We start from the raw sequence: 14,448 nt of genomic DNA on the forward strand, positions 1-14,448 counted from the left end.
AAAAGAAACCTGAATTCCTTATACTAATGTTTTCTACAGTAAAGTATTTTTAACAAGAAAAAAAGCCCAAAAACAAAACCAGAAAGTACTGCAATACTGCACTTCTTTAAGAGCAACTCTAAGCAATTCCTCTCACCAAGCCTACTTTAAGCCCAGTGAACTTCTCTAGTTTAAGCCGCAGCCAGAGCTCAGCTGCTTTGTGATCAGAACGCTCTGCTTTAATAAATGGCTCCCCTAAACTTGCTTGGGGAGAGAAGAGACATGAGTCAACAGAGGGAGGGGTAATGTTTCTGTTGACAAACATTTAACAACTGGCAACAGATAGCAGGAAATGGGGACAAACGAAAGTTTGCCAAATAAAAGTTACACTGGAGGAACAAGGCTCCTTTTTGGAGCAGCACTGCCATTCTTCATAGATCCCAGAAAAATATCTGAACACACTTAAACCAAAATAAAAAGCTGCAGTTGTTGAAGAGCTAGGCTGCTAATCCTAATATTTGTGGTGACATTTTTCCCTGCAAACCAGAACGGGTCAGAACTCCTCCGAATCAAATTACTGCACGTCCTTTGCCAAAGAGTCTGGTTTTGGTCTCAGTAGTCATACACGTCTCAGTGTTCACACAAGTCCCTCTGAGCTACATGAGCAATTTTTTCCCCTCATCTTATGACATTTCTGTAGAAAACATGCCAAAGCATATGTAGCGTCTTGGTCATACTCCTTATTCAGGAAAGCCAGGACCTTCACCGTCTGCTTACGTCCTGGAAATTTAGTTCTCGGGGAGCACAAACAAAATTTGACTGCAGTATTACGGGTGGACAAATGTTTCTCTCCAAGCAGCTATTGCTCTTCCAACTTCCACCCTCCCAGATTGCTACACAAGATCCAGCGGGAGCCAAGAGCAGCCTCCCTCCTCCAGACACGAGAGGGGCCGAGCAGGAGGAGGCACCGGGCCGGGCTTCCAGCTTAGCTCCGGCTCCCCTCTCGCTCCTCTCGGGGCCCTACGTGCGCTCGGGGGGAGCCCCCGTTCACGCAGACGGGCTCGCCCACGGGAGCCCCGCGGGGCAGCCGCCCTGCCCGCCCGCCGCCACCGGCGGACCCGTCCTTACCGCAGCACTTTGCCCACCGCCTGCAGGACCATTTTGCAGCTTAATCCGGGTTTGGGACTCTGGGCGAGGACGGGCCGTTCACTGGGGAGGCTGCAGTGATCCCCAACCATGGTACGGCGGGAGGAGCGCGGCGCGGCCGAGCGCAGCGGAGCGGGGAAGCGCCGGGGCGCCGGTGGGCACGGCACTGCCCGGGCTCTCCGCCGCTCTCCCCGGCCGGCGGCCGCCCGCCCCCGCCGAGCGCCCCGGCCCGGCCCGGCCCCCGCCCGGCGCCGCCAATGGGCAGCGGCGCTGGGGGCGGGCGGCCTCCGCGGCTCCCCCGCCCGCCGCGGCTCCCCCGCCCGGCCCGGCGCTGCCCCTGAATCGGCCCTTTCAGGCCGGAGGAGGCCGCGGCTGGGGCCGGGGCGCCGCCCCCGGGCTCCGCCGGGGCTTCTGCCGCGCCGCCCCGGCCCGGGGTTATACAACCCTCGCCTCCCTCGGCCCTGGGCGCCGGGCAGGGCTTCGCTGCGAGGCGGCAGCAGGTCTGCAAGCGGCAGGGCGGGAGGGAGGAAGCACCCCGGCCCTGGCCCTGGCGAGTCCCCCAAAGCAGCGCTGTCCAACACAAGCACCACCATCACGAATAAAATCCTCTGCCACTTCTTCTGGCAGCCAGAAAGTAAGCACGACAAAGGCTAGGACGGCGGTGCCACGGGACACGGGGCAAACATGCTGCTGTTGGTGTCTGCAGTACAGGCCCCATCTGTAACAGGGCCATGCTGGACTCCCAGAGAGAAATGGGAATAATGACACCTTTAGTGACAAATAAGGGCACGGGCTAGATACACTCTGCTGAAACACAGTTTTACACAGTGACTGTCAGCCCAGCAATGACCTCAAGACCTTTGTCAGAGGGGTCTAAACAGAGGAAGGGTGAAGAAGCGTAAAACCATAAACGGCAAGAGGCACCTTGCTGTTATGACCAGAGCTAAGAGCAGGCACTTGGGTAATGGTCCTCAGAAGACGAGCGATTAAGCAGTGTCCCCAAACACGAGGTCTGCTGAGACACACCAGCAGTTTCACATGGAGAAACCACTTTGCCATGAGTTTTCCTAACAGGCCTTAGAAAGGCGCTGTACGTCCAGCTCCTTAGCCACGCCACGTAACCACCACTCAGCACACACCTTTTGGACAGGCAGCTGTGCCCATGGCTGGCTGATGTAGCACTTAGAGCCAAATCATAACAAAAAATGTGACAGGCGTGGCATTACATGACCTAGAACACAAAGCCCTGAGGACGTCACTTATTCTGGCACACTAAAACCTGACCTGTGACACCTCAGAGAAAACAGTGGTTTTGCCATTTTAGGTACATCTGCAACACCGGCTGCAGGCAGAAGGGACAGTTCCCCAGACAGGTATTGGCCAAGCTCTCCAGTTCATTTACTAAACAGGCATCTTCCCCTGTAAAGAGGAGGCCATCAGGCTTGTTGAATTAAACCTAGCACAAATCATGCCATTGTTGCCGTCACCAACCCAGCATCGCTTGGTCAAAGCGGGTGGGAACGTGGCTGCTGTTGGCACAAACCCAAGGAACCACAGCCACGTGATGCAACTTGGAGGAACAACGCGCCAGTCCCAAAGCACCCACCCAGGCCGCGGTGTCTGTCAGTCACACGCTGTCTTTTAGTCGCACTTCCAAGTTAGGCCTCCACATCCTTGTGAAGCAGGAGGTATTTTTATTCCCACTCTCCAAGCAATCCACTTAAGAGGGGGTTTTAATGACTTTGCTGATAGCACACAGGAAGCCTGCAGCTGAACACAGCTCAGCTTTCCACTCTGCAGCCCAGCGCTTCATACAGAAGATTATCCAACCCTTGAAAAACCTGATGCTCGCTCAACCTTTTCCCTAAGTAACAGAGACTTGTCACAGTAATATTAAAAAGCAACAGTCCTGGCAAACTGAGGAAGGACACCTGCCAAGAGGGCAGTTGCCCTCGTTTCGTTCACCAGTGAAATCTGCAGAGAGAATTTTGTTTGTTAAAAAACCACCCTAAAAACAACAAGCCTGTGATATAAAGCAGCTTAAGTTTTAATAAAAGTCTGTCTATCCAAAGTAAATTAAAGAAAAATCCAGGGGTCAAACCAAAATAAATATAGCTCTGTGGTGTTACGGTTGTATTAGGAAAGCTGTCCTCTCTGTGACTCTGACAGCTAAACATTCGCTCTTCAGAGATGGAGCTTCAATGATCTCACACAGGTTAGGAACTGATGATCTTCTGTTAAAACTGATACATCAACTGAAATAAAAATCTTTAAACCCAATATCTTTTTACTTTGACCCAGATAAATGACCCATTTCTCTATTCTGTTAGCTTCTGCATCAAACCGGCGCTTTCCCTTTCCTCAACCATCCATCTCCACAGCACCCTTTCCAGCCTTTCCTCCACCTATCAGTTTTCCTTCATTCAAGCAGTATCCCTTTTTTGGATCAACTGCACACTACAGTTTACCTGTAGTACTGGATTTTATAGAAGTTGTGGGAAAACCCATCATCTCAAAGTCAATTTTAAATGCTCCAAAATAATAAAAGTGAAACAAGGTTATTATAGGAAGCACAACCTAAGCACATACACTTTATTTATATGGCATCAACATAAGTAATTTAAAACACATGTGCAGTACAGATTCTCACACTTTAACAAGATTCAGAGCACATGTGAAGACACAAATAGGTTTACTTGAAAGCTGCTGCATCCAGAAAGAGCAGTACTTGATCTAAAAGCAACGTATTTATTTGAACACAGCTACTGGTCTGATCTCTACGTATGCATATTCTGAAGGATGCATATCTGCCCTTCCTCAAGGGTGTGTCTACAGCCATCCGATAGCCTGCCTATTTACATCCATCGGTAGCTTCTTTTTCACTTGCTTTTTTTTACTCTGCGTGTAACAATGGTTGGATCCGACCTTAGCACAAGTGTGCTTCAGCAGTGGCAAACTGCTGCTAGCACATCCCTTACCCACCAGCCAGGCTTGAAAGGTCACACAGTTGTGTATTGAAATCATCACTAAAACATTAACAGAAATACCTGTGAATGGACCTACCAACAGCTTTATGACTTTTATCAGTCCTACAGACACATCAGCAAAACAGTAACATCACCAGTGGCACAGAGTAAGGGCACAAAACAGTACACTGGGAAGAGCGGAGCCCCATTTCCCACCACTTACACGTGACTGTATGTGCTTATAGTACACTGACGGAAAGTCTTCTACATTGAACCCAGCCACCAAGCCAAGGAATGGTATTTATAAATTTTATGAATAATGCTTTATATTTATAATGATGTTATAAGCAGCAGTTACACAATTACATATTTATTTGCCCCTTTTAGGGTTTCATAAAAATTAAGCGTAAAGCAGCCACCACAGGGATGTATACTAGTACCCAGAGGTTTGGCAAAGAAAGCAAGTCATATCAACCCAGACAAGTAAACAATGTCAGGGGAAAAAAAAAATCATAATCATTATTTTGATTAAGGTACAATTCAGCATTTATATGTATAGAAATGAGGCCTTGTAACATCAGATTGTAAAGTTCTGTTTTAAATTAAACTGAAGTTTATTGTGTGTCCCTGCCTGGCATACATTTCAATTTTGCTAGCTAATTAGCCCCTTTGTTTAACTTTAGTGTGCCCTGCTACCACCTGGTCAAGTATCCTTTCTAGTTACCTCACGGTGCATCCCCAGGTCTCTAGAACGACTTAAAATCAGCAATGAAAACATTTTATCCTTTAGCTTGCCTCTAAGCAGTATTTATACTGAGATTACATTTGCTCTCCATTTTGTCATCCTCACACAGCAGCAGAGACGGCACGAGCAGCTCCGCTCCGTATAGACAATAAAGGCACGGATTTTGGACAGAAGACAGACTGAAGTCAAAGTTGTCTCAGTCTCTACAAAAGTAGTTTGGAGGTGGTCATAGCGAAGGGGGAAATAACAGATTTCAAGGGTATACTTTCAGCTCCACTCTTGAGATAATAGCAGGAGGAATTGGTCTTCCTGACCACACAGAGTGTTGCGATACAAGCCTTGTCAACAGTGGCCACACACATTGCAGAAAGTTTGTGCATAAAAGATTGAGCTTAAAAGCAGCACATTTGTAAGTGACAAGGTGCCTACATTTGCTGCTTTATTGAAAGGTCTGGTAACAAGCCAGTGCCTGTCCTGCAACCACCACCTTTGGCTTCATCAATACTGTGGAGGGTTTTTTCTGCAATAGGCAGAGAAAAAGTGGTACACGATATTCTCACCTAATCCATAACATGAGAAACAAGCAATCAATTGCAGCAAGAACAGCAAAATAGCTCAAAATATCAGTAAAGCTTCACCAGCAACTCCAAAGAGTTTATATTACAGCATTTTGGAAAGGATGCAAAAAATGAGAAGAACCAAGGGTTCATCAAGTATCACTTCACTTAAAAAAAGAAAAAAGAAAAAAAAAGGAAAAAAAAAGAAAAATAAAAAGGAAAGTGAATGCTGCTGTATGTACCGAACAAAGAAATCGTGATCTCAAAGGTACTGTATTTCTGGCATGTGTGTAGGCACGTCTATTGTTCTGAAACCCCCTGAAATGTCAAGTTAAGCCAGGTTCATCAAGAAGTGTGTATGGATGAGAGCTGAAGAACATGAATGCGCTGACGGAAGCAGCAATAGCAGCAGCTCAGCAGGCGATACTCAACTCTACCAGCATCGAACAAGTACCCGAGAACCATTAAGAAAGGATGGGATGGTGATGCTCACTCTACATGGAAAAGTGATGTGAAATAGCCTGCATTTCAGTCAGTCCTCCTGAGTCAGCCCACCTCAAGTGACAGAAGCCCTCTGCAAAACACACACCAGCAGGACACTTGTTTCCTGAGCAGCTGTTCCAGGTGAGTTTGTGGCAAGTAGACTCCGAGTCGAGGAATTGCCGTGGAGTTGGAGAAAAATATCAGATTCAGACCTTAGTTTGTAGTATCCCTGAAAACTTACCACTGTTATAAAAATAATTTCTGTTTTTAAAAGTTATTATTCTGAATCCTGGACAAGTTCCAAGACTATTGCATTCTGCTTAAAGTTTCCCCTGCTTTCAACAGAAAAGGTTCTTTGCTTTCTGTACTAAGGTGTTGTATACCATTATATAGCACCTTATTTCAGTAACGGATGAAGCAGTCCCTATATGGTACCTTTCTTACATAGTTCATTCCAAAATAATAAAACATCACAATGACACAGCCTCAGGAGGCAGAGAGTTTTCCTCTTTCTAGTTCGCAAAACAATATGCTTGGTACTACTATATAAAGGAAGAATAAACTGGAAAATATTTGCAAATAAACAGCTCAAATCTATCACCCTCATAAAACTGTCTTCCATATAGACAAACTTTGCTGGGCAAAAGCCTAGCAATAGCTCCAGGTGACAGTGAAGCTCAAGTGACAGGCAACGTCTACCTCAAAGAGGATGAAATCTCTTTTTTTCTTTCAGTGGGGGATGAGGAGAGAAGAAAACACAAACAAGTAAAGATGTGCCAGTGAAGCTAAGGCATTTATCATTCTGAGTGCCCAAAAGGATGTCTTTCGACACATGCATCTCACAGATTAAGTCAGAGGATGAAGTCTTATTAAGCAGCATACCTGCTGATAGGCTGCATGGGGTGCTCACAGTGTACTGTAAAGATTGAGATGCTTAATTTATACCATCGCAGCCACTGTTAGTTCCTTTCTAGACATAACACAAGGGAGAATTTCATCTTGCATTTTACCATTCCTTTTTTTTTTTTCCTTGCCCTAATTTTGAAGTTTAACTAGGCTGCGCTCCAGGGAAGCATTAGTGCAATATGCATTTCATACAGAAAAGCTAAAATGAAAGACTCCTGCTCTTTTCCCTTTCGTCCCCCAAATACACTGGACCTCATGCTTCATATAAAGAGGCAAAACTTCTAAAACTTGGCTAAGAAGTTCTCCCCAGTGATTGTTTAACATATTCAGAGCTACTTGCTACAGATATACAGAACTCCCCCTGTAAGTTTTACAACACAACTACTGTTTTCACAGACTTAGGTAAATATGGCAAGGAAAACAAAACCCTAATTGCAAATTGGCATTGAACTCTAGACTAAGGAGTCAAAGGTGTAATCAGCACAGAAAAGGAGGGTATCTGTGTCAGCGCTGTTATTGGTCAGGACTATCTACGCTTGAGTGGGAAAGGCATAGAAGGAAAAAGGGGAGATGCTGGGAGTGAACTTGCAGAGTTTTCCCAGACAGATGGAGAGCCACTAAGGAAATATATGTTTCCCTCCTCCTTGGTGCTAAGAATGGCTTCATTTCAGTACAGCAAATTATTTTATGTGGTAACACCATGTTTAGATGACAGCATGAGGGAAAAACAATTCATAAAATAAGTATGAAATTTATTCTAGGAGCTTTTTCTCCAAGCATGCATTACAAAATACAATACACAGAGCTTACATTATGCAAGATTAAACAGGGGAAACTATTCATTGCAATTCCTGGCACTTACAGAGTAATTCCTTAGCTACTACTTCTGAAGAGCAGGACCACAAAATCTAGAAGTCACAAAATTAACTTGGTTCACACCCAGACCAGTGCACATTTGCATTCCACATACAACTCAAAACACACATGCTGCATCCCAGTTAATTTGATTTCTTAATACCTCATAGGCTCATCACAGATCAGAGTGACAGGAGGCCAATAACAGTTTCCGCCATTCATGATGCCATAAAGTACCTAACTTAAAATCTGAAATAGTTCAAATTTATGAAACATGAAAAAATTTCGAGCAGTAGTTCAGCCTTGCAAAGCTGTGTAAGTACTGTTTGCATTGCGGCAGCTCAACCCAGAGGAGGGGCCACTTCACAGCTCTAAAGTAAAACCTGTTTGGTCAGTGTGCATGTAAAGGCGTGCACTGGAGATGGACACAGGGCTACAAAAAGACTCTAACAAGTAGTCTGTTACAGGGACTCACCTCTGCTGAAGTTACACAGCTGCATTTCAAACAGTCATGGAAGTAAAAGCATGAAGACCTTGCATTTGAGGAATCCTCAAACCTAACATACCGCTGATTAAGCATTGAGCCATTTGAAAACGTTAACAGTTCTTTTTCAGTATGTTGTTTGTAAATTTACTGAAAAAAACCTGGAAAATTTACAGTACAATTCTTGATACTTGGTTATAATCAAGATGTTAGACACAAGAACCCATAATATTCTCACAGCAGCGTTGTCTTGGGTCTTGGCTTTGCTTGCCAGCCTTCCCCATGCGAGAGCTCGGCTGCATGTGGGACATACACTTACATAGGCACAGCCACACAAAACTGTGTGGCATAAGTAACCTGCTTGTAACTTTCCTAAAACTTTTTACAAAAATATAGCCAGTTTTCATGCTTTGCTTTTCTGACAAAGAAAATGGCTTAAGTGCATTCACTTACCCATTTGAATTGAATCTCACACTTGATCATACAAAACTTCAAGCATCTTACAAAACCCAACACGATCATATGATCCTGAGGTCAACCCTCTCCCACAGGTTCTGGACAGATTTGGACAAAAAGTAGCAGGATAATACAATTTAAGGTTAAGACTACCATACACTTTTTTCAGGCACTAGACTAACATACACTGGGAGCACACTGGTCTAGTTCAATAGGAACTGGTGGATTAAAAAAGCCTGTATACACAGGATTGTTGGTTTTATATCATATTCATTGTTTCTAAATAACATTTCTTCAAAAGCAAGTTAAGCTAGCTACTGAATGAAATCATGCTAATAGTAAAAAAAAAAAAAACCTCAAAGAACACCCAAAAGAGTAAAATTTATATAAAATATCACTTCTCTATACAAAAATAATATAAAACACAACTACTTAAACTATCTCAAACCATCGGAAGTTTCCTTTTTAGGCTCACACTATTTGAAAGCAATTTTTTAAAAAGCCCCTCCTGGAAGCATACAGAGGTCATGAAAAGGTCTACTTAAGACAGAACTGCCTTCCAAATTATGGCTAGATTACTGCTTTACAGGACGCGAGTATTTTTATTACTGTGACATGCTTGCACTGCTGTAAACCCTGGTGAAGAGGCAATCATGGATTACATCTTGAGAGAGAAATACCATAAAATAAAGGAAACTTCTATGAACCCAAATCTCATCTGATCAAGGAAAAAGAAAAGAAATGGTAGAATGCACAACGGAAGAGCCCTGAGTTTAAGCCAATCATGGAGAAAAATGAAATGGGTTTAAAAATAACACCATTAAGCACAGATCTGTCTTTGAGCAACACTGCTGTATATAAAGCTTTTGTGATGCTGTCTTGCTTAAAATCTCCATTTTGCCTAGAATTTGTTCTATGGCTGGTTTTACACCTTTTCCCCCATAGTCCATTACAACTCTTGAATGGATGTTTATTTACTAGGAAACAAAGAAAAGCACAGGCTGACAGATGAGCTTTGCCATTCTGGTTTGACAAGATTGCCATTTGTCATGTTCTAGTAATGCAATAAGAAAATTAGCCTTGCCTGCTCTCAAGCACAGAAGTTGCACTTAAGGTACTGGACAGAAACTGAGGAGAGAACACTACTGCGTCTACCAAGACTATTCTGCATGAACTTTGCTAAATAAGTCTCTGCACCAATTCCACAGCCAAAAAAAAGAGAAATTACGATAATCTACATTTTACATGCCTTGTTTTGCATACTTTTCCTAAACTACTTGCTTTCAGGACTTTGTCCATATCAATACATACTGAGACTAGGATCAATGTGTGATACTGTCATGCTATCATAATTCCTACTTAGCTACTAAGAAACACTATTACCACGAACATGGCAAAGACATCTTTTTCAAATACTTGATGAAAATTGCTTCATGACTAGGAAAAGGCCCTGAAGTTGCAGTGTTACTGCGAGCATGCACAGGCAGGCGAGTGCCAGAGGAGACACAAATACTACGTGATAACAGAAAAGGGGAAGGATGACTCCAGACTTCTCGAAAGTTCGCCTCTGCCACTACTTCCTCTGAGGTGCGAGTGAAATTGAGCCCCTCTCTAAAGCAAGATAGATATATATAAATTTTTAGATATCAAATTTTATCTAAATTCAGTGATACACACTACCTGAAGTATTTTAGCATTTTTCTAGGCTTCTTATTGGGGAGGTGAAAGTGAATACTAAAATATGTATTCATCCTGCACCTTGAGCTACTTCTGCACTTTGAAGGTACATTATACGCATCAAGCAAATATGCTCCAATATACAGTACGTGAACCTTTCTCTTTTGACGTTCTGCTCTAAATATGATTTGAAACTAGGGAAAATACATTGTGTTCCACTATGTAAATAGCAACTTCCCTGTATAATTATAGTACATTTTGCTGAGAATTGCATCATGACTAGGATACTACCAAGAGGACAAACATTTAACCACTATTCTTAGTTTCTTAGAAAATTTTTCCCACATTACATAAACACGTACACACCCACACATGGGCAGCACCATCAATCTTTTCATTGTTTTTACTTTGGTAAAGGAACAGTTATTTTTCACTTCAATAGCTTTATTTTTGTTAGTGTTATGAAACAGGTATTAACTTTTCTCCTTCAGCCTTCTTCGCTATTATTCTTTCCTTGTCTTTACTGCAGTTGCCTTAACTTTCTGTAAAACGAGACCGTAAAGCAGGAATAAAAAAATTGGCATGCTGATTCCAAAATCTCCTTAAAACTTCAGTAAAAAAATTCACTTTTAAATGTGTATTCAACAGAAAAGGGGATTGTCGAGGAGTTTCTCCTGATGTTTTCATAAAACGGATAGGTGAACATCTGACAAAAGAAGAAATAGGACAATATTTCTAGTTCGCACACATTAACCAGAAGCACCAGGAACAAAACATAGCACATTATTGAAAATGTCATTTAAACTTTACAAGCTCTTCCATAGGTTGGCCAGAAGTATGAACCATGCAAAATTCTTCTGAACAGATGCAGCCTTATATCATTTTACTTGTACACATATCTCTGTCAAAGAGTCAGCCAGCTCAGGGTAACCACACCTGAGCAACAGCCACATTAAAAGAACACACAGAACAGCTAAGAAGAAATTAAGCACTCAAAAGCTAACCTTGGTATATCGATTTGCGCTCCACATTCAAGCTTCTGATTATTCTTCAGAATTCAGTTTTTCATTTCTTTGGCTGGAGGATGGTAAAATACAGAATATAGATTCTGCTCCCAGTTGCTCTCCTACATGCTAAATCTAAAAGAACATATGAATGCTGTTAAGGATCCAGTTCCAGTCTTCCCAATCCAACCAGGCTGTTAAGATACGCATGTAAAACTGATCAGCTTCAAAAGAATTTGTGTGTGTGTGTGTGTTCAAGTGCTATATTAAACTGAAAATTAAAAGGTTGGATCTCAACCTCTTCGAGAATCACGATCAATATGATGCAGGTTCCTCAGAGGGCCAGGGAGGAGATGGGATGAGGGCATGGTATTTTAGCTCTACAGGGTAGAAGAAAATCTTAATTTTCTTCCCTATACATGCTCTACATTTATACAACGAACACGCAGCCAACTAAATGCAAATTTTGAAAAGAATCCTTTTATCATACGAAAGTATAGTTGTTGCTTTTAATGAGACAACATCCAAAGCACATTGCTATTGCTGTTTCTGAAAGTAATAAAATATTTTATTCCACAAATTAGGCTTTGCTTTGTTTGCATATGCAAGTGTTCATGCATATTTGGAACCTGACCACAGCTATACTGCTAACACTACTGCTTGTACGCCTGTTGACTAGCAATTCTTGTACGAAGTATCTTTCTGCTTGCCTTTCCCTATGACCAAATTTATAAAGAAACTGGTAAAAATCCACATAGTTAAAGTCAATATCTATATCCATCACAATTTGGGTGCATGCCAAAACATAGAATAGACACAGAAACAATACCGCTGGGAAGCGAGGCCCTGCTATCCATCAGCTGAGCAGCAACAGACACCCATTGCCCTGTAATCCCAGGCCTCTCAACAGCCCTCGGGGCTGCAGCCCATCAAGTCCTTCTGGTCTGCCTAATGGAGGAGGGAAGGTCCAAGGCAGGGGGGAGCGCTAAACAAAGACTGTTTACTTCCTACACCAAAAGAAAAGGGACAAGAAACTATGCTTCACTGTCCAAGGATGCAGGAAGTCCTTCAGAAAACTAGCCTCCTCAGATAAAACTGTACCTTTTAAATAGCCAGTTGGAGGAGGACTAAATCTGCACAGATTCAGCTGTTAGCAGCATGCAGGTAATGCACAGCTCCTCTTATCTTTCGCCCCATATGACTATTGCTTTATCTTCACCGATAATAGTTTGTTGGGGGACAGTAGTTTTAAAGACAAGACAAAATATGGAATACTTATCACAGCTTAAAATTTACATAGAGACAAGATCTGCCAGGTAGGTACAATCAGCATTGCACACCCCTTCCTGGGGTTGACTTCATCTGTTTTAACCTTGTAGATAAACTAAATAGTTGTGTCCCCACTGTGGTTTTCATAGCTTACATACTCTAATTATTTCACAATGAAAACGTGTGCTTTTTTAATCCGAGAAGTTATTTTGCCTACACAAATACACCATGTAGCGAAGAGCGGCTGCTACTGTAGACGCAGCACTTCCTATGAAACCTGTGCTTTGCGCACGCATTTCAGAAGTCACCCCTCACCCATGCCTCTGAGCCGTCCAAGCAAAACAAGCTATACTGGTGAAAAACACATTTTGCCTATAACTACACTTGACTTTCTTCCAGTGCAGGTGTACTCTCAAAAACGTTCTTCATACCCCAACCAACAACGCCAGAAGACATTTGGAGCAGAGACAAAACGTACACAGGTAACGCCCAACTCTTCCACCGGATGATTCACACGTTTCCTCCAGTGGCACGCTAGGCTTGTACACCACAGTACCTACCCGACGCTTCCCTGAAAAGCCTGATTTACTGGGATTGCACAAATGAAAGACACTGCACGTGCAGTGGACGATGCAGCCACCTACCTCCCGCTTGGGAGCCCACAGAAGACAGCAGCCGAGGTAGGGTGGCTGCCCCTGCCCAGAGCTCCTTTCCAGAGGCCCTCGGGGAAGCAGGGGCAATTAGGCGCAGGCCACAGAATGAGCTACCAGACCCAAGATGCTCGGGTACGCTCTATGCCAGCACACCACAGTAACCAGAGCGGTAGGCTCTGGGGTCAGAACCAGCCTTCAGTTCTTGTCTGCCTCCCATCTAGTTACCCCCGTAGTGAACCCAAAGCTTACTGAGCCTAAAGCACACCTTCCAGAAAGGCATCTGGTTTTAACTTGTATATCTGACAAGAAAGAAAAATCAGTTATTTTGCTCAGTAATTTGTTTCAATGGCTGATCACATCCATTGTTAAAACGCACGTCCTTTGAATATTTGAAACCTCCTAGCTTTAACATCCATTTATGTTTCCAATTATGATTGTTATCCTTTCTCTGTTAAGATTATAGCTTTTTTCTTTCCCCCTTTTTTTAACTTGATTAGCTAGATATTATATTCACCTCTTGACCTTCTGAGAAGCTAAAAAAAAAATCTCCTTATGTCTCATTATTAGAAATCTTTTTTCCAGTCTTTAAATACTGCAGGTCTTTTCTGCCTTTCTACTTTAGAAGGGATCCAAGTGCCTACTCAAGACAATGTAAGCACAACTGATCAAAAGATCTGGAGCCGTTCTTAAAATCTTAATAGGGATGAACAAGCACACAGAACTTTATCTGGATCTTCCTTCCCCAACAAATTAAAGGACCATTTTTCATTTAATAATGTTGCAAGTTTAAAATGTTGAAGTTTCTAACATTTAGAAATTCAGAGAATATTTGCATCTTAAGACAACAAAGAATGCTAGTACTCATTATTTCAGCAAGGAAAGAAAAATCTATAAAATCATCAATATATTTATATTTTCCAGACAGAAAAGCTATAAATATAATACAGCCCTTGTTTTATAAATATTTAATCAGCTTAGTAACAATTAGGATCATTTCATCCCACACAGGTTGCACTACCTTTGATTAAAAACCTCAAGGAGGGGAAAAAAAAAAAAAAAAAAGCCTGTTTTTCTTGTAATCCCTTTTCTTCACTTTCTCACTCACAACCATGGGGAGGGGAAAAAAAAAAACACAAAACAAAACAACCACAAAACAACACAGCATGATCATTCAAAATTAGGTTGTAAGAAACAAATGGAGAGCACATGGCCAAAACCTTACGTCCTCTTCCACGTAAAATTAGCTCCTTATCACTGCGTTGCTTCCA

The 14,448-nt window shown here is 42.7% G+C and overlaps 1 protein-coding gene across 4 annotated transcripts in view; it reads right to left on the reverse strand.

Annotated features, from left to right (window-relative positions):
• The window catches only part of MOB2 (MOB kinase activator 2), a 121,128-nt gene that overhangs the window by 31,531 nt on the left and 75,149 nt on the right, over positions 1-14,448 (reverse strand). Inside the window, exon 1 of one of the 4 annotated variants that reach the window (XM_082316745.1) lies at positions 1,108-1,296. The exons of the other annotated variants lie outside the window; for them this stretch is intronic. Within the exon in view, the coding sequence (XP_082172871.1) occupies positions 1,108-1,217 (110 nt within the window). The 5' untranslated portion in view covers positions 1,218-1,296. Of the gene's footprint in view, positions 1-1,107; positions 1,297-14,448 lie in introns of those variants that run through there. 4 annotated transcript variants of the gene reach the window in all.

This window comes from Platalea leucorodia (assembly GCF_965183815.1).
Source record: "Platalea leucorodia genome assembly, chromosome: 7".
NCBI classification, from domain to species: domain Eukaryota; kingdom Metazoa; phylum Chordata; class Aves; order Pelecaniformes; family Threskiornithidae; genus Platalea; species Platalea leucorodia.